This window comes from Saxophila tyrrhenica (genome assembly GCF_035928015.1).
Source record: "Saxophila tyrrhenica strain CCFEE 5935 chromosome Unknown scaffold_6, whole genome shotgun sequence".
NCBI lineage: Eukaryota > Fungi > Ascomycota > Dothideomycetes > Mycosphaerellales > Extremaceae > Saxophila > Saxophila tyrrhenica.
The window spans coordinates 637,759-653,423 of record NW_027041738.1 but is presented as its reverse complement, the minus strand read 5'-3'; the positions used below and the strand labels follow the sequence as shown (position 1 = coordinate 653,423).

General features: G+C 57.1%; 7 protein-coding genes across 7 annotated transcripts; 3 read left to right on the top strand and 4 right to left on the bottom strand.

Annotated features, from left to right (window-relative positions):
- Positions 1 to 728: 728 nt before the first annotated feature.
- On the bottom strand, positions 729 to 4,677 carry LTR77_004310 (uncharacterized protein; the record flags this gene model as incomplete). The annotated part of the gene is made up of 2 exons (XM_064801564.1): positions 729 to 4,353; positions 4,559 to 4,677. The coding sequence occupies 2 exons, from the start codon at positions 4,675 to 4,677 to the stop codon at positions 729 to 731; spliced, it is 3,744 nt and encodes a 1,247-aa protein (XP_064660194.1).
- Positions 4,678 to 5,341: 664 nt separating this feature from the next.
- Positions 5,342 to 5,922, bottom strand: LTR77_004309 (uncharacterized protein; the record flags this gene model as incomplete). Its single annotated transcript, XM_064801563.1, has 3 exons — positions 5,342 to 5,505; positions 5,650 to 5,853; positions 5,907 to 5,922. 3 exons carry the CDS (start codon positions 5,920 to 5,922, stop codon positions 5,342 to 5,344), a joined length of 384 nt encoding a protein of 127 aa, XP_064660193.1.
- Positions 5,923 to 6,581: 659 nt separating this feature from the next.
- On the top strand, positions 6,582 to 7,569 carry LTR77_004308 (uncharacterized protein; the record flags this gene model as incomplete). The annotated part of the gene is made up of 2 exons (XM_064801562.1): positions 6,582 to 6,731; positions 6,793 to 7,569. The coding sequence occupies 2 exons, from the start codon at positions 6,582 to 6,584 to the stop codon at positions 7,567 to 7,569; spliced, it is 927 nt and encodes a 308-aa protein (XP_064660192.1).
- A 497-nt stretch (positions 7,570 to 8,066) lies between these two features.
- Positions 8,067 to 9,734, top strand: LTR77_004307 (uncharacterized protein; the record flags this gene model as incomplete). The annotated part of the gene is made up of 2 exons (XM_064801561.1): positions 8,067 to 8,217; positions 8,296 to 9,734. 2 exons carry the CDS (start codon positions 8,067 to 8,069, stop codon positions 9,732 to 9,734), a joined length of 1,590 nt encoding a protein of 529 aa, XP_064660191.1.
- Positions 9,735 to 10,058: 324 nt separating this feature from the next.
- On the bottom strand, positions 10,059 to 11,960 carry LTR77_004306 (uncharacterized protein; the record flags this gene model as incomplete). Its single annotated transcript, XM_064801560.1, has 2 exons — positions 10,059 to 11,472; positions 11,536 to 11,960. 2 exons carry the CDS (start codon positions 11,958 to 11,960, stop codon positions 10,059 to 10,061), a joined length of 1,839 nt encoding a protein of 612 aa, XP_064660190.1.
- A 671-nt stretch (positions 11,961 to 12,631) lies between these two features.
- Positions 12,632 to 14,893, top strand: LTR77_004305 (uncharacterized protein; the record flags this gene model as incomplete). Its single annotated transcript, XM_064801559.1, has 3 exons — positions 12,632 to 12,719; positions 12,771 to 14,599; positions 14,654 to 14,893. The coding sequence occupies 3 exons, from the start codon at positions 12,632 to 12,634 to the stop codon at positions 14,891 to 14,893; spliced, it is 2,157 nt and encodes a 718-aa protein (XP_064660189.1).
- A 402-nt stretch (positions 14,894 to 15,295) lies between these two features.
- On the bottom strand, positions 15,296 to 15,645 carry SDH4 (membrane anchor subunit of succinate dehydrogenase, Sdh4; the record flags this gene model as incomplete). The annotated part of the gene is made up of 2 exons (XM_064801558.1): positions 15,296 to 15,461; positions 15,551 to 15,645. 2 exons carry the CDS (start codon positions 15,643 to 15,645, stop codon positions 15,296 to 15,298), a joined length of 261 nt encoding a protein of 86 aa, XP_064660188.1.
- Positions 15,646 to 15,665: the final 20 nt, after the last annotated feature.

Genomic DNA, 15,665 nt, shown 5'->3' with positions numbered 1-15,665 from the left:
CGACTGCGCGTGAAACGTTCGAGAACTTCAGTGGCACAACTGGCCTGGCCACGGGTAGTCCTTACCGACCGCCACCCAGATAGCTGGCAGCCTCTCCCAACTTCCAGGTTCCGCTGTCTTCAAATGCCGCGATTGAGTGTGGCCAACCGACAGGTTCCACGTTGCTTCTACCTCCCAATTTCCCACCGTCCAATCAATTCTGCCATCTGCGAAGTGAGGCTATCACATGCGGTTTACATGTTTGGTATGGCATGCTATTGCGGACATGTGATAACACAGCCTTCGGCCTGACCGACAACGCAAGCTTCAAAGATAGCGGAAGTGGACGCGGGGGCGGAGGCGCTGCTCGACAGTGTATAGCGGCGACTCGAGGACGAGTGTTCTTAGAAACGGCAGTAGAAGGGGCAAGACGGAGGCATGCATAGTACAGAACACTTTTCTCACTCGCCTGTATGAACAATTCACGTCTTCAGACCTTGTAATCCCGATCAAGACGTGTGAAGCAAACAAACAAACGCTCATCGATGCCAAACCAAGTCCATGCCATACCCTTCCAACAAGATATGCTCGGCAGTAGTTGAAGCCAGCACTGTACACCCACCCACCCATGAACCATCCGTAAAACGCCATGCCAGTGAATCAGTCGAGCGATAACAGCCAGTGCGATCCGGAAAGATCTCCTCGCACGAGTACTATCAGCCATACCCTCCTCTCACCACCCCACCCACTCACGCCCCCTTAGCAGCCCCATCCAAAACACCCGCCAACCCCTCCGCATCCTCCTTCTTCCCCACCTGCACCATCCAGCTCGTCGGCTTTCCCGCATTGCTAAACGCCAAATGGTCCACAAATGGGCCCCGGACAAACTTCCCACTCGCACCCTGCACGGCATAGTCCGCCCCCTTCAACACCTCGAAATTCATCGCCGCTTTACCCAGCGGCTTGATCTTGAGCAGAACCCGCACTTTGCCCGTCTCCTTGTTCTTGAGCACGTAAATGGGTCCTTTGCCCTTCTCGACCCAGCCATTCGTGATCTCGCCCGATTCGGCATCGCTCTTCTCGTCCCATTTGGACGCTTTGGCGATGGGGATGGAGAAGAGGAGGTCTTCTTTCTCTTTTTCTTCCTCTAGAAGTGCGGTTTGGTCTTCGAGTTGCGGCTCGGTGGGGGCGGCGTCTTCTTCCTCGCCGGCGGTGCTAGCGCCTTCGCCGTCGGTGGTGACGCCAGGGGTCGTAGCGCGGGAGGCGGATTGTTGGGCATTGCCGAAGTTAAAGCCGAGGCTGGGCTTGCTGCCGGGGATGTTGAGGTGGTTGGTAGAGCTGCTGGGAGCGGCGGAGCCGAAAAGGTTGCCGAACTTTGGTGGAGGAGCGGCTGGGGTGGTAGAGCCAGTATCGGTGGTGTTGCTGCCGCCGAACTTGATGGGAGTGTTGGGCTTCCATGTGGCATCCTTGTCCTTTTCTGCATCGCCGGCATTCTCCTTGGAAACATTGCCGAACATGTTTGAGCTAGATGTCGCTGCTGGTGTCTTTGAGCCGAACATGTTGCTGGTCGACTTCTCAGCTGGTGTCTGCGAGGCAAACATGCTTGGCTTGCTTGGAGCAGTAGCTGGCGGCGCCTGCTCAACACGATCGAACAAGCCCTTGCCAGCACCCATGGGCGTCTCAGGCTCTGATGAAGTCCTCGAGCTGCCTGGCAACATAAAGCCAGAAGCGCCCTTGGCTGCCTCTTCAATCTTCTTGCGCTTCGCCGCCTGCTCTTCTCGATCTCTCGCTTCCCACTGCTCTTCAGTCTCATCATCTGAGTCATAGTCTTCAGCCTTGCGCTTCTTCTTCGCCTTCTCTTCTTCAGCGCTGGCCTTCTTGCCAAACGCAGACAGGAAGCCGCCTGAGGTGGTTGGAGCGGTGAATGTGGGCATGCCAGCAGGCGCAGTGGTGCTCGCATTTGATGGTGCAAACCCGCTTGAGCTTGATGGTGGCCTGGACGCTGAGTCGGCTGTGGGCGCGGGAGACGCGGTAGCCGACTTGTCGAGTGCAGCCTGGAATAGCTTCGACGTTGCACTCGCGTTATCAGGCAGCTTGGGGTAGTTGATGGGCTCTGTCGATCTCGCACGCTTCTCTGTCGCAGGTCCTGATGACTCGCCATCGTCCTCTTCGAACAGCGCCGGGCGCTTGTTGTTGACTGGAGCAGTGGCAGGAGGCTGGCCAAACATGTTGGAAGATGAAGTTGGCTTGGGCGTCTGTTGCGAAGCAGCGCCGCCGAACATGTTCGCGCTGGGTGCCTGCGCCTTCGGCGTGGCTGAACCGAACATATTGTTGCTTGCGGCAGGCGTCGATTGAGAGCCGAACATGTTGCTGCTTCCAGATGCAGTAGAGGTCTGAGTCTCCTGAGCGCTTGCGGGAGTGCCATTCGCTTGAAGTTCAGTGGCCTTCTCGGTGTAGTACTTCATAATGGAGGTCCAGTCGCTGTGTACATCTTGAGTCGCCAAATGCCGCAACAGACCTTCATTCAGATGCTTGAGCAGCTCAGCTCTCGGGTTCGACTGGGTGTTGGTAGTCTTCGAGGTGGCAGAAGCCTTGGGTGTGGGTGGCGTGACGGTTGTCTGCGGAGCCGGCGGTGCGTGCGAGATCCACGGAGCAGCTGAAGGCGTGGCGGCTGCACTGGCCGCTGACTTGTTGAAGAGGTTCGTAGACGGTGTGAACGAAGTCTGCTTCTGAGCCGTCTGCGGTGCTTCGTCGCGGTTGATGCGCTCGAACAAGCCTCCTTTGCTCTGGGCAGCTGGCGTCTCGGCTTGCTCGCTGTTGTTCGCCGCCGACGGGTTGAAGAGAGATGTGGATGGAGTGAACGATTTCTGAGCCGTCGCCGGGGTGCTGACGCGGTCGAACAGACTCTTGCCTTGGCCGGCTGGTGTCTCACTAGGAGCATTGCTCGCCTGCGCACCAAACATGCTCGGCTTCTGCGGTGTATGGCCGGGCGTAGTCATGCTGGCGTCCTCTTGCTGAGACTGGCTCTGTCCAGACTTGAAGCCTGGAGTGGTGCTGCTCTGCTGTTGTGACTGGCCGAACTGGAATAGATTGTTGCTGGGCTTGGGAGTCTGCTGCTCATTGGTGCCCTTTGTGGCGTTTGCTTGCTGGCTTTGACCGAACTGGAAATTGGCGAAAGGATTGCTTGGCTTTGGCGTCTCCTGCTCTTTGGCTTGTGTGCCATTCTGCTGACCAAAAGAAAACAGATTGCTAGACTGTGGCTTCGGCGTCTCGCTTTGACCGGAGGTGAACATGCCTGGCTTGACGGTGCTCGCTCTGGAAGAGTCCAGACCAAGGAAGACGCCGTTGTTCGTGTCACTGCTAGGCTCAGGTTGCGGCGTAGAACCGAACATCGACTTCGACGTGTCGGCCTGCTGAGCGCCACTGAACAAACTGTTTGTGTTCGCCTTTGGGGTCTCTTGGGCTTGTGATGTCTCACCATTCTGCTGTTGGCCGAAGCTGCCGAAGACGCTGCTGGTGGCTGTTTGCGGCGTCTGATTGTTGCCGAAGCCACCCCCATTCGTCTGAGACTGAGAAGAGTTGTTCTGTCCAAACCCGCCAAACGTAGGTGTACCAGCCCGCTTGTCTCCGTTCTGCTCTTGCGACCCCTGGCCAAAGCCACCGAATGAAGTGCTTGGTGTAGACTGCGTCTGCTGTTGTGACTGTCCAAAGCCGTTGAACGGGTTGTCGGTGTTCTGAGTGCCGAAGGTAGGGAAGGAGGCATTTGTGCTGGGTGTCGCGCCGTTCTGCTGGGCCTGATTCGCGTTGCTCTGGCCGAAGCTGAAGCCGCTGTTGGTATTGTTCTGGTTGCCGAACGTGCTGGAGGTAGAAGGGTTGAAGCCGTTCTGCTGAGGCTGCGCGTTGTTCGATCCGAAGGTAGAGCCGAAGCCTGCACTGTTGCCGCCAAACATACCGCCCCCACCGTTCTGCTGCGCTGGTGGCTGACTAGGCGCGCCTCCGAACTGGAAGGAAGTGGGTGGTGGAGTGCCATTCTGCTGCTGCTGCGCGAATGGGTTATTTCCTACGCCTCCACCGGCAGAGAAGTTGAATCCGCCGCCGCCGCCATTTTGCGCGGTCTGCTGGAAGGATGGCATGCTTTGTGGTTGTTGCTGCTGGTTTGCGAATGGATTTGGGGTGGCATTGGGAGTGTTGGCACGGCTGTTTCGCTGGCTGCCGCTTGGCTTCCGCGCTTGTGCGATTCTGGGGTTCGAAGGCTTAGCTGTTTTGCCTCGTAACATTGTGACGTATCGGTTATATGATGTGAAGTTTGCTGAAGGGTGCAGGTTGCTTTTGCTTAGTAAGGTTGCGATCGAGAGTGGTGTTCGAGTATGTGTTCTGGCGAGAGTTTGAGTGCGCAGGATGCAAAGTGAAGTAGCATCCATCGTCAATAGACAATAGACAATACTTCACCTTGCCCATTGTCGCGATTGTCTCAACGCACCAGCGGGCCGCCACATATCAAACACCACTAGCCCGACCGCAACCTCACTTCACAATAGCAACTCTTCAACCTCACTTCCAAGAATAGGACTGGACTCACTTTCTTTTCGCCAACTGCGCCGCCGTGGCCGCCTGTGGTTTGCTGTCCATGCTCGCTGGACCAGATGAGCCTCCGTACCGCTCCTCGCCGCCTTGTGTCTCCTGCAGTCGCTTGCTCATGGTCGGGCAAGTACCGCTTCCAACACCTTTTCTATCCCGTTCTCGAGAACCTTCACCCTACTACCGCCGCCGAACGTCACCGAGGTGGGAGAGCTGGGGGAGAGCTGAGGTCGAGGGAGGTCGAGAGGCGCACGCTTTGTTTTTCGCGATGTTCTCTGCCATGCGCGAGCTTCTTTGTTTGGTGGAGGTGCGCGGAATCGTGTTGAGGTCGATTTGGTGATGGTGTCGATGGTGGATGTGTATGTTGATGGGTCCTTGATGTTCTACTAGGATGACTTTTGGGAAGATGCGGAGGGCAGATTCGCTTGGGCGGCTTGGCAGAGAAACCGAGTCGCGCGTCACGCGAAAGCATCCAGTCTTGTGTTGTGTCGGTAAACCACCACCTCAATGTTTCACAAGACTGGAACAGATCTATTTGGGTCGAGGCGAGAAGACGATAATGTGGTTGACTCGAGGCAGTTGGCATCACGCCTCGACAACGTCCGCAGCATCGAGAACGCCTACTCGACTACTATGTCCACCAATAACAAAGGATACAGTCTCTCGTGGGTTGAGAATGTTTCCTGCATAGTTCGTGAATCCCTAGACTACCAACATTGCCAGCGCCTATGCGTCTACCAGTCCATCAAGTCCTTTGTCCAGCACCGTCGGCCCTCTCATGACACTATAGCTTCGCCTTCGCCTGCGCCTTTGTAAGGATCGGCTCCATCTTGGTAGCCTTCATGACGTCCCCCTTGACTTTCAGCTTGCCCTTCATGAAGAGGTTCTGCGCGTTTGCTTTGCCGGACATGAGCTTGGCGAAATCCGCATCGTCGAGGATGAGGGTGACTGTAGACATTGTCAGCATGAACCTGATCATGATACCGCAACGCAATGTCCATGTTGTAGCTCTACCATGGCAGAGTCTAGCCAACATGGTATCGTCCAGCCTTGCTTTCCCTGTTCTCCTTCGTTGGGACACGGTGCACTTACCATTCGCCTTCTTCCCCTCCGGCGCCAAACCCTTGCCAACCTTGCCCGACTCTTTCAAATCAATGTGCCAGTCCGCCGTCTCCCCGCCCTTCTTGATCGTGAAGCCGAAGATAGCCTGGCCCTTTTTGACAGCATCTTTCCGCTCGCCCTCGTCTTGGAGCGCAGAGGCGATCAGGTCGAAGGAGGAAGAGGACGGGAAGCGGTCTGTTGTCGTTGTTTAGACAAGGATGGATGTGTGGGGAGGAAGAGGTCGGTACCGTCTTTGAGAGACATTGCGAGTCCTTGCGATTGATTTAAGGTGAGCAAAGATGCCTCGATGGTGTCGTGGTGTGCTGTCTGTTACGCTAAGGTACGTTGTTGTGAGATGGTAAGAGAGAGAAGAAGCGTAGAGACTGTAGAGAAGAGACTACGAGACGATCATCACATGCTCAGACCTGACCACTCCACACGACACGACGTTGCGCGCATGACTTCACCTTCCGCTCCAAACCGCGGCTCAAGCGAAGCCAGCTCCGGGGTTGACGCATGTGATAGCGGGACCGTGCGCTGCTAATTCAGCCGCATTCCATCCCCCAACCTCACCTCTTCAGCTCGAGCAATACCAGCGACAAAGCTATCGGGAGGCTATGGCAGCATCCGACGGCTTCGACCAAGGGATCTTTGGGAGCAACACTAAGATACTTGGCTGCCTTCTATCTGGCCGCGAACAATGTCCGATGAGAAAGAGCTCCGCGATCGGCCTGAAAGGTTGGCATCGAGGTGGGTATATACAGGTAGGCGATACAGTGTCTTTCTCGTCAAGACAAATCTTTCGTACTTTTGCTATTTCTACTGCTCTGTCTGCCTCAAACCCTCTTACCTTCTACACTGTCTCCCATCGTTCAAACAGTCCGTACCACGAATCGACCCCGAACCCCAGCACACCCGCAACAATGAACGGCCAGACCCAACCCCCCATCTCAGCAGGCGCAAAGCTCCGCCAAATGCTCTCCGACCCCTCCAAAACCATCATAGCCCCCGGTGTCTACGACGGCATCACAGCCCGCCTGGCCTTGGAATCCGGTGCCGAATGCCTCTACATGGTACCCCTCCTTCCCCTTCCTCCCGTCCCAATACCTCCACTAACACCCCATCCCTCTGTAGACCGGCGCAGGCACCTCCATGTCCCGCCTCGGCATGGCCGACCTCGGCCTCACCACCTTCACCGACATGCACGCGCACGCCGCCATGCTCGCGTCCCTCGACCCCTCCGTCCCCGTCATCGCCGACGCGGACACGGGCTACGGCGGGCCGATCAACGTCGCACATACGGTCCGCTCGTACGCGCGCTCGGGGGTCGCGGGGCTGCATATTGAAGACCAGGTGCAGGAGAAGCGGTGTGGGCATTTGAGCGGGAAATTGCTTGTCAGTCGGGATGTGTATTTCAGTCGGTTGAGGGCGGCGGTTAAGGCGAGAGATGAGATGGGTGGGGATATTGTGGTGATTGCGCGGACGGATGCGAGGGCAGGGCGAGATCCGGAGGGGAATAGTGGGTTTGATGAAGCGGTTGCGCGGTTGAAGGGAGCTGCGGAGATCGGGGTTGATTGCTTGTTCTTTGAGGCGCTGCAGACTGAGGAGGAGATGGAGCAGGCGGTTGAGGCGTGTCCGAAGGTGCCGATGATGCTGAATATGGTGCAGGGAGGAAGAACGCCGCAGATTAGTGGGGACGAGGCGAATAAGTTGGGGTTTAGGCTGGTAATTTGGCCTTGTTTGGGGATGGAGGCGGTGGTGCCGGCGTATCGGCAGGCGCTGAAGACGTTGTATAAGACGGGCAAAGCGCCGGTGGAGCAGAATATGGGGCCGAATGCGTTGTTTGAGATTTGTGGCTTGAAGGAGTTGATGGCTTTTGATCGGGATGTTGGTGGGAAGGCGTATGATTAGAGACGCTTTGGAAAATCATGACTTGCCACGAGTACGCTTTGCGACTTACATGACCCCCAGCATCCCGTCCATTAATGTTCTGCTCGGTGATGGCATTGACCTACTGCACAAAGTCAGGGACAATGACTCGACGGCCTTCGAGCCGCCTTGAGAGCGTGGACCATTGGTCACCTCAAAGACAGCTTGTCTTTGGGACACACTCGGAAGGCCATTGCCTCGACAGCCCATTCCCACGACACGTTCCTGCAGCATCGTCCCCTGGGACTCGGACTCGGACAAAGCACCTCTACAATCCCATGCACTCCCCCTGCCCCAAAACAAAGCCCTCTCCCCTTTGTCCTCTCCTCTATCCGACACCTCCTCCCAACCACACAATCCCATTATGAAGCGTCGTGCAATCATGCCGAGTCTTCAAGGCCAGTATATGCTTGGCCCTCGGGCAGCCCATCTCCCCTTCCTCAATACCAAACACAACACCCACAACAGCCGCCGCCAGGATGTTTTCCCACTGGCTCAACAACGTCTCCAACAACTCGCCGCCGCAGACCGTCAGTGCAAAGTCGATTACGACTTTGAGGAGGTTGCAAGGGTTGGAAGGCTGCGAGAACTTCGAAGAACTTAGGATGGAGAGGGTGAGAGATGGGAGAGGTAAGGAGAGGGCGAGGGATGAGAGGGGGAGGGTGATGGATCCGTATCGATTGTCTGGTGTAGCTGACGTCGTACCAGATCGTCCGACAACAAGGAGGGGGTACCGAGTCGAAGAAGCTCCAGAGCGTCCGAAGACCACACGGGGTTATCGTGTCGAAGATGCTCCAGAGCGTCCAACGACAAGACGGGGCCATCGGAATGCCAGAACCAGGTTTCCATCCGCGGTTGCAGCAGGCCCAGCAAGATGCAGCGGCCGCTACGGCAGCATCAACGCCTCCGAACCACCCGGCGAGTCCTTGGGCTTCGAATACATCAATGCCGAGACCCTCGCTCAGCTGGAAGGCAGGCACCTCTTCGACCCGGAACCAGCACGTCCAAGCAGACAAATCGAACGACAGACCCCTCGAACGTCAAAATTCAGCGACGACTCGGACCCACCATCCCGCCGAAGACCAAGCGGCGTCTTCAGATCCGTCAGCAATAGCATCAAAGGCTCCATACGCCGGGCATCGTCGCGTCGTCCATCGCTGCGTCGTCCATCGACCAGCTCCAGCAGGCCTGAAGTCTCCCGACCAACGGACTTCCGGGATCTTGACGCGAGAGGTGTGAGTCCGGATAAAGTCCATCCTGACAGGAAAGCGATTCCGATTATCGACGCTCAGGAAAGGTTCTTGCCGAATCCGCGGCCGAGCTGTCCGAGACTGAGGGGTGATCTTCGGGGGGTCTTCGATCGACCGGCAGACGAGGTCGTTGTTGGGGCTCCAGGGCCGTCAAGTCGCGATACTTCGGCGAGGCAGCAAGCGACAGACGAAGACAAATATCCGTCTGCGCTCCGACGGAACAAATTTCCAAGATCAAAGCGGCCAGCACACCTCCCGCACCCGATCGACACACCACCACCGCCGCCTGTCGAGACACGTCGACGCAGAGTCAAGATCCTCGGCTCTCCAGACCGCACAACGACCATCGGCGACTTCATCAACTATCACTCCTCCCGGTCCAGCGACGAGCCAGATCGACCAACGGAGGAAGATCTCGCATTCCCAGACGTCAGGCCTCTTCAGCTGCGCTCAAAGCGTAAAACGCTCAACCTCAAAGCCGACGCCGCATCACAACATCAAGCGTCTCCCGGTCTCCGGCATTCGTCCAAAGCGTCATCCCAACAAGCCCCCCGCATGGATGAACACTTTCCCCCGCTCGCAGACCTCTTCGACGAAATCGACGCCCAAATCGCCGAATCCTCCATCCCGCAGTCCGAGAAGCCGAGAGTGAACGAGGAAACGCATTGGCTGTACGCAATTCTCGACCGTTCGCCTCCGCAGTCCGAAGGATCCAGCGGCGAGGGTGGGGATACGGAACCGGTGGTTGACAAATTCGTGCATCGGGGCCATACGGATTGGAGGGTGACGAGTCGGCCAGATAAGCAGAGTGTGCGGTCGGATTATCGGAGGGTTGCTCATGAGGAGCGTGCTGTCGAGAGCGAGCAGGCGAGGCGCTGGTACGGGAAGCGGCAGTGAAGGGGTGCACAGCGAGCAATGAGGGCGTTCAGGAGTCTGGCGTTATGCTTTGTCGATATTGGCGCTTTGTCCAATGATCTGCCTGGGATAGATGTGAGCTCGATGAATAGACTAATGCATCGATGATACACCCGAACTCACCCGACCTCTTTTTTTCTCGTAGCTTCATATCATCGTAATGGGCTTCGCATTGCCCGGATGCGCCCCGTCTCCGCGCTGGCGACAACAGCCCCCGCCATTAGCATCGACTGTACTGGCGCCCCGGGTGGCGTCATCTCGGGGTAGTCGTGGTTGTCTGGCCGAGACCCAGTAGACGCCGTCTTCCTACACGATCTCAAACGTCCGCTTCGTCTTCTCCCTCTCTCCCTGATAAGCCTGCCCGTCCATAAACCCATGAACATAACACGGACCCACCATCTCAAACTTCCCGTTCTCCACCTTTTTCAGTACCACGGGCACCTTCGCACCCGGCAGCGCCACGACGTGCATACCTACCCCTGCTGTGGGAGGGACCATACAGTAGTACCCCTGTTCTGTCACCGCAAAGCGCCAAAGTCGAATGGTGTGCCGCAACGGCGACCATATTTCATAATCAAGATCAGATTCGAGATGAGACGTCCATCCCGAATCCTCTTCACGGTCCTGCAGGATCCAGTCTTTGAATAGCGTACCTAAACGCTCGAGATCGGCCTCGTCCGGTCGTCGATTGGGGTGGCGTACGCAATCCATCATGAGAGTACGCCAGTAAGCGTCGAAAGCCGCCTCTTTGCCACCATGAAATGGAGGCTCCACGTTGTCCGATTTGAGATATACTCCCAGCGAGGCATCCGCGCCTCCAGCAATGGCCTGGCGGAGTACGTCTTCCGGCATCGATTCCAGCGCCATGCGTGCCGGGTTTCGTGACTGCCCTTGTGCGGGTCCCGACCGCACCGCGGCGAGAGTATCGATATCCCAGCCGCCAACAACAAGCGCATGTGATGTGGAGATGGACAGAGGCGCAGTCAACTTCGCAGGGCCCGCGGAGAAGATATCGCGCTGAGCGAACAAAAGGCGCGAGGCGCCGGGGTCCGAGAAGTCTGGAGCCCAGGAGGGAAGGAGATGCCTAAGCTGGGAATCCCGAAAGAGCTGCCATGGCCCCTGGCAGATAAGGTCCAGGTTGCCGTCGTGCTCCATGATTCGCTTACTCGTTTCTACGTAAATGTCTTCCACTGGGCGTGTGTAGTCCGGCTCGATGCCTAGGGTATCCGAGCACAGGGCAAGGAGAGCGAACACCATGTCGCGGGGATCCGTCACCTGCTGGTGGCGAAACCGGGCGAGAACTTCGAGAAGCGAGCTGCCGGAGCCGTTCTCCCGAGTAGTCATCGCTATCCGTTGGTGTGAGAACACCTGTGCCTGATAGAAAGTCTGCTTCAACCACGACGCCAGACTCAGGTCATGGCCCCATGGCTCGTGGAAAGCGTCCGGGATGCCGGTCTTCTCCACGAACTCATCAACGTTGAGCAGTTGTTCGATCTCATCCCAGCTCATTGTCGAGTTCCCAGCGACGAGAAGCACTTCTGGCGCGAAGGCTACCTCTTGCACTATCCAGGCTCTGCTCCAGACGTTGCCTTGGAATAGCCGTTTGATCTGGGCCTTGTGCCGTTTCAACTCGTTCCTGATAGAAAGATCACTGGTATGGGCTCGCCCCTCGCGCCGAGCAACATCGTTCAGTCCACGGACTTCGTTGAGAGCTTTGAGACTTCAGCCATTCGCCGCGATAGCTGCGAGAGCATTGTCAATGATGGAGTCATCTGGGCCGAACCACAAGATATCCCGAGTGCAGCGCTTGTAGATCTCAGACATGTGCTGTACATGCTTGCTGCGCTCTTCAAGGTTATCTTGATCAATACAAAGGGCGTCCACCCAGAGAGACCGCACATTCTCCGTGTAGCGAAGATATCTCAGGGCACTTTCCAGGTTCGGGGTGATGCTTTTCTCATGCCCGTTGAGGAGGACGGGGCCGGGCGGTGAAGCTTCGCCCCAGACGTAGGACAAGGCTTCATATTCTGCATCTCCATCCAGACGGGTCGGGAGAAGGTCGCAGATGAGGGTGTCCTCGAGTTGTGTCGCAGGTTGAAGTAGAAGAATCCGGAAGGCCTTGCCAGCCTCGATGGGGTGATATAGTGATCCTAGGGGTACTTCTACGCCGGCCAGCTGACGATTCGAGGACTGATGGGCGAAGTCCATAACAGCCTGCAGGCCTACCCACGCTTATGCCTCGTTTCTCCTCTGTTCACCGTGGGTCGCGGGCCCTGTGTAGCTGGGCAGATGGGGCTGTGCCTTCGAGCTGAAGTAGAGAGATCTCGGATGGGTGGCTTAGCCGTTGGTTTACCTACCGTACCTTGCCTAGAAGTTTTCCTCACTACACGTAGAACTCGTGCCACCGTACAATCACCATGTTGCTGTATGCAGGTGTCAACGGTGCCGTCGCACTCAAAGGTCCACTCTCAACGATCCCTGCATGAACCGCTGTGGAGCCGAGCCGGCACCTTAACGTTAACGTAAAGCATCCGCGAGTGACAGCTCCTCGATAGCGCATCCTGGATCAATGCACTCGTAATCCTCTCATTCCTTCCTTCCTCTGTTCTCTCTTCAAGCGCATCTTGTTATCTTCATCGCGGTCCGCTGCTCTTCTGGTCACGTGCACCAAGTACTCTCGCTAAGAGCAAGACGACACAGTGAGATTGTCCCAATCGGGGCCGTCAGCAGCTGCACTTCCCCCAACGGGACCAAGGACGATTTTGTGGTGTCACCACTCCTTCAGCTACTCTTCCGAGTCCGGAGAACCATTCTCTCTCCTCTACGAAGAGCAGTCCGCTCTAGACAGAGAAGAAGTTGTTCTATTCGAGTCTACAGATATGGCCGCCGACTACCGGAGTCCGAGAGCCAGCTGCTGGGCTGTTGTACTGTTCTGCTTCCAGCTGGCTCAAGCGTTCTACATACCTGGTACGTTGCGGCAAGACAAGACTTACGCGGGCATGTACTGACAATGCACAGGCTGGTCCATCAAATCCTACCGCGACGGCGAAGTCATCCCCCTCTTTGTGAACAAGGTCTACAGCGACAACACCCAGCTGCAGTATGCGTACTCTGAGCTGCCCTTCGTCTGCCAACCTTCACATCGGAAACATGCAGGGACTGGCTTGATCTCCGGCTCCAACATCGCACTGAATCTGGGCGAGGTGCTACGAGGAGACCGGATCATGGTGTCGGATTACGAGCTTGAGATGGGCAAGGACCAAGAAGCGAGGTATCTGTGCAGCCGAGAAGTGGACAGGGCAGGGTTGAGAAGAGCGATCGAAGTGGTCAAGGACGGCTATGTTGCGGAGTGGATCGTGGATAATCTGCCTGGGGCTACTTCTTTCGTGACGGTCGACAAGAGCAGGAAGTACTATGCGTCCGGGTTCAAGATGGGCTACGAGGAGACTTCTCTTTCAACTGGACAACCGAGATACTTCCTCAACAACCATGTCACGTTGGTGATTCGATGGCACAAGGCGCCAGGCAAGGACGGTCAGCAGGGCAAGAAGGTTATCGTAGGCTTCGAGGTGTACGCGAAATCGATCGAAGCTGAGAACCGCGACGCCTCTGGACTACCACCGGATATGCGCAACACTCGCAACGGCCTGGAGCTGACGATGGCGAGGAACGTGACGAACACCACATTATCCCGCGACGAGTCCTCCGACATGATCGAATCGCTGGACAACGGAGCCGAGGACGCCACCATCACCATCCCGTACACCTATAGCGTCTACTTCCGCGAGGAAGAAAAGATCGAATGGGGCAGCCGCTGGGACCTATACTTCGTCAACCAGGAGGAGAGCAGCAAAATCCACTGGTTCGCCATCGTCAACTCCGCTGTCATCTCCGGTCTCCTCACCGCCGTCGTCGCCGTCATCTTCGCCCGCACCATCCGCGGCGATCTCAAAAACTACAAAGACGCCGGAATGGAAGAGCTCCGTCTCGGCAAACGCAGCAAAGGCGCGCGCTCGCCCCGCCGCAGCGGCGAGAAGGGCGGGCTACTGGACCAAGTCGACGGCGAAGCCACCGCAGGCGCCGATGACGTCTCGGACGATGATTTACCCGCCGAAGACATCACAGGTTGGAAACTCGTGCACGCCGATGTCTTCCGCACCCCGCCCTACGGCCACCTGCTCGCTCCCGTGGTGGGCTCCGGCATGCAACTCGTCTTTATGGCCCTGGGCCTACTGCTCCTCTCCTGCCTCGGCGTCCTGAACCCCAGTTTCCGCGGCGGCTTCATCAGCGTCGGCGTCGCCTTGTTCGTCCTCGCCGGCGCGTTTTCGGGCTACTTCTCCGCCCGCATCTACCGCACCTTCGGCGGCGCGCAATGGCAGCACAACGCCGTCGTCACTGCTACGTTGTTTCCTGGCCTGCTGTTCGCGACGGTCTTCCTGCTCAACCTCTTCGTCTGGGCGCAAGCGTCTTCCACCGCGATCCCGCTCGGCACGCTTTTTGGGTTGGGAGCGCTGTGGTTGTTCATCCAACTCCCGCTCGTCTACGCCGGGTCGTGGTACGGTTTCCTCAAAGCAGGAGCGTACAGCCATCCGATCAAAGCGGCTGCGATACCGCGCCAGATCCCGCCGCAGCCTTGGTATGCACGCCCCGTGCAGGCGGCGCTGCTCGCGGGGTTGGTGCCTTTTGCGGTGGTGTTTATTGAGTTACTCTTCGTGTTCCAGAGTTTGTGGAGTGATAAGAGTGGGTATTACTATGTCTTTGGGTTTTTGGCGATTGTGAGCACGATTCTGTTGGTGAGTGTTATGGAGGTGACGATTATTGGCGTCTACATCCAGCTCTGCAACGAGGTACGCCCCCCCTTTTCCCTCCCTTCCCCTCACAGTCACTAACGTGGCCATCAGAACTACAACTGGCACATCCAATCCTTCCTCCTCGGCGGCTCCTCGTCTCTCTGGATCTTCGCCTACTGCATCTACTACTACACCCGCGTCCTCCACATCTCCGGTTTCGGCAGCGGGCTGCTTTTCTTCGCGTACTGTGGACTGGCGTGTGCGGTATTTGGGCTCGGGACGGGGACGGTGGGGTTCTTGACGGCGTATGGGTTTGTGCGGAGGATTTACGGCGGGGTGAAGGTTGATTGATGAGGATATCTTGTTTTGGTGAGAGGATGGAATATGGAATTTTGAGACGCAGATTCGCCACCGCCAGCGCGAAGGGCACGTCGATCGAGAGTCGGAGCTGGAAATCATGCTGACTTGGCAGCGGGGGTGGAGTATTGGCCGGTACGCCTTAGCAACGAGACAGGGCAGGCCGCGGGGAACCCGTCCGGGCTCCAGGGTGAGCTGAGGGGCTGCTTGGAAGCGGGCACAGAGAAGGCATCGAGCAAGCAGGATGCATTCATAGAACGAAGTAATGATAATCCGAGGCTCCGGCGCCGTCGGACTCGTTGGCAACATCACCAAAACGCCATCGTACACAAGACACACATTGAAGAATCATATCCATTGCTCCGGCTATCTTTGTACATTCAACATCCCAGTATCTCACGCCCTCCATACCCTCTTAATCCCCTCGGTTAAACCGACATCGTTCGTCTCAAACTCATACCATCCCCACCCCACAATCACGAAGGCCAGGTTGCGCAGGTAGTTGAGGGCTTTGCGGGATTTGGGCACGCGCCATTTGGGGGCGTAGTCGGTTATTACGGAGCTGGACAGCTGCGTTAGCAGATGGACAGTCCGAAGCGAAGAAGACTGTAGAGGGCAAGAGGGAGGTGAAGAGGGGAAGGATGAGCATACTCGAATCCAAGATGTGAATGAATCAGCACGAGGCCGATGAGGGCGCCGTCCATGAGGGGGTTGAGGGAGCCGGCGGCGAAGGGGGCGATGGTCATGGGGATTAGGGCGGCGCTGC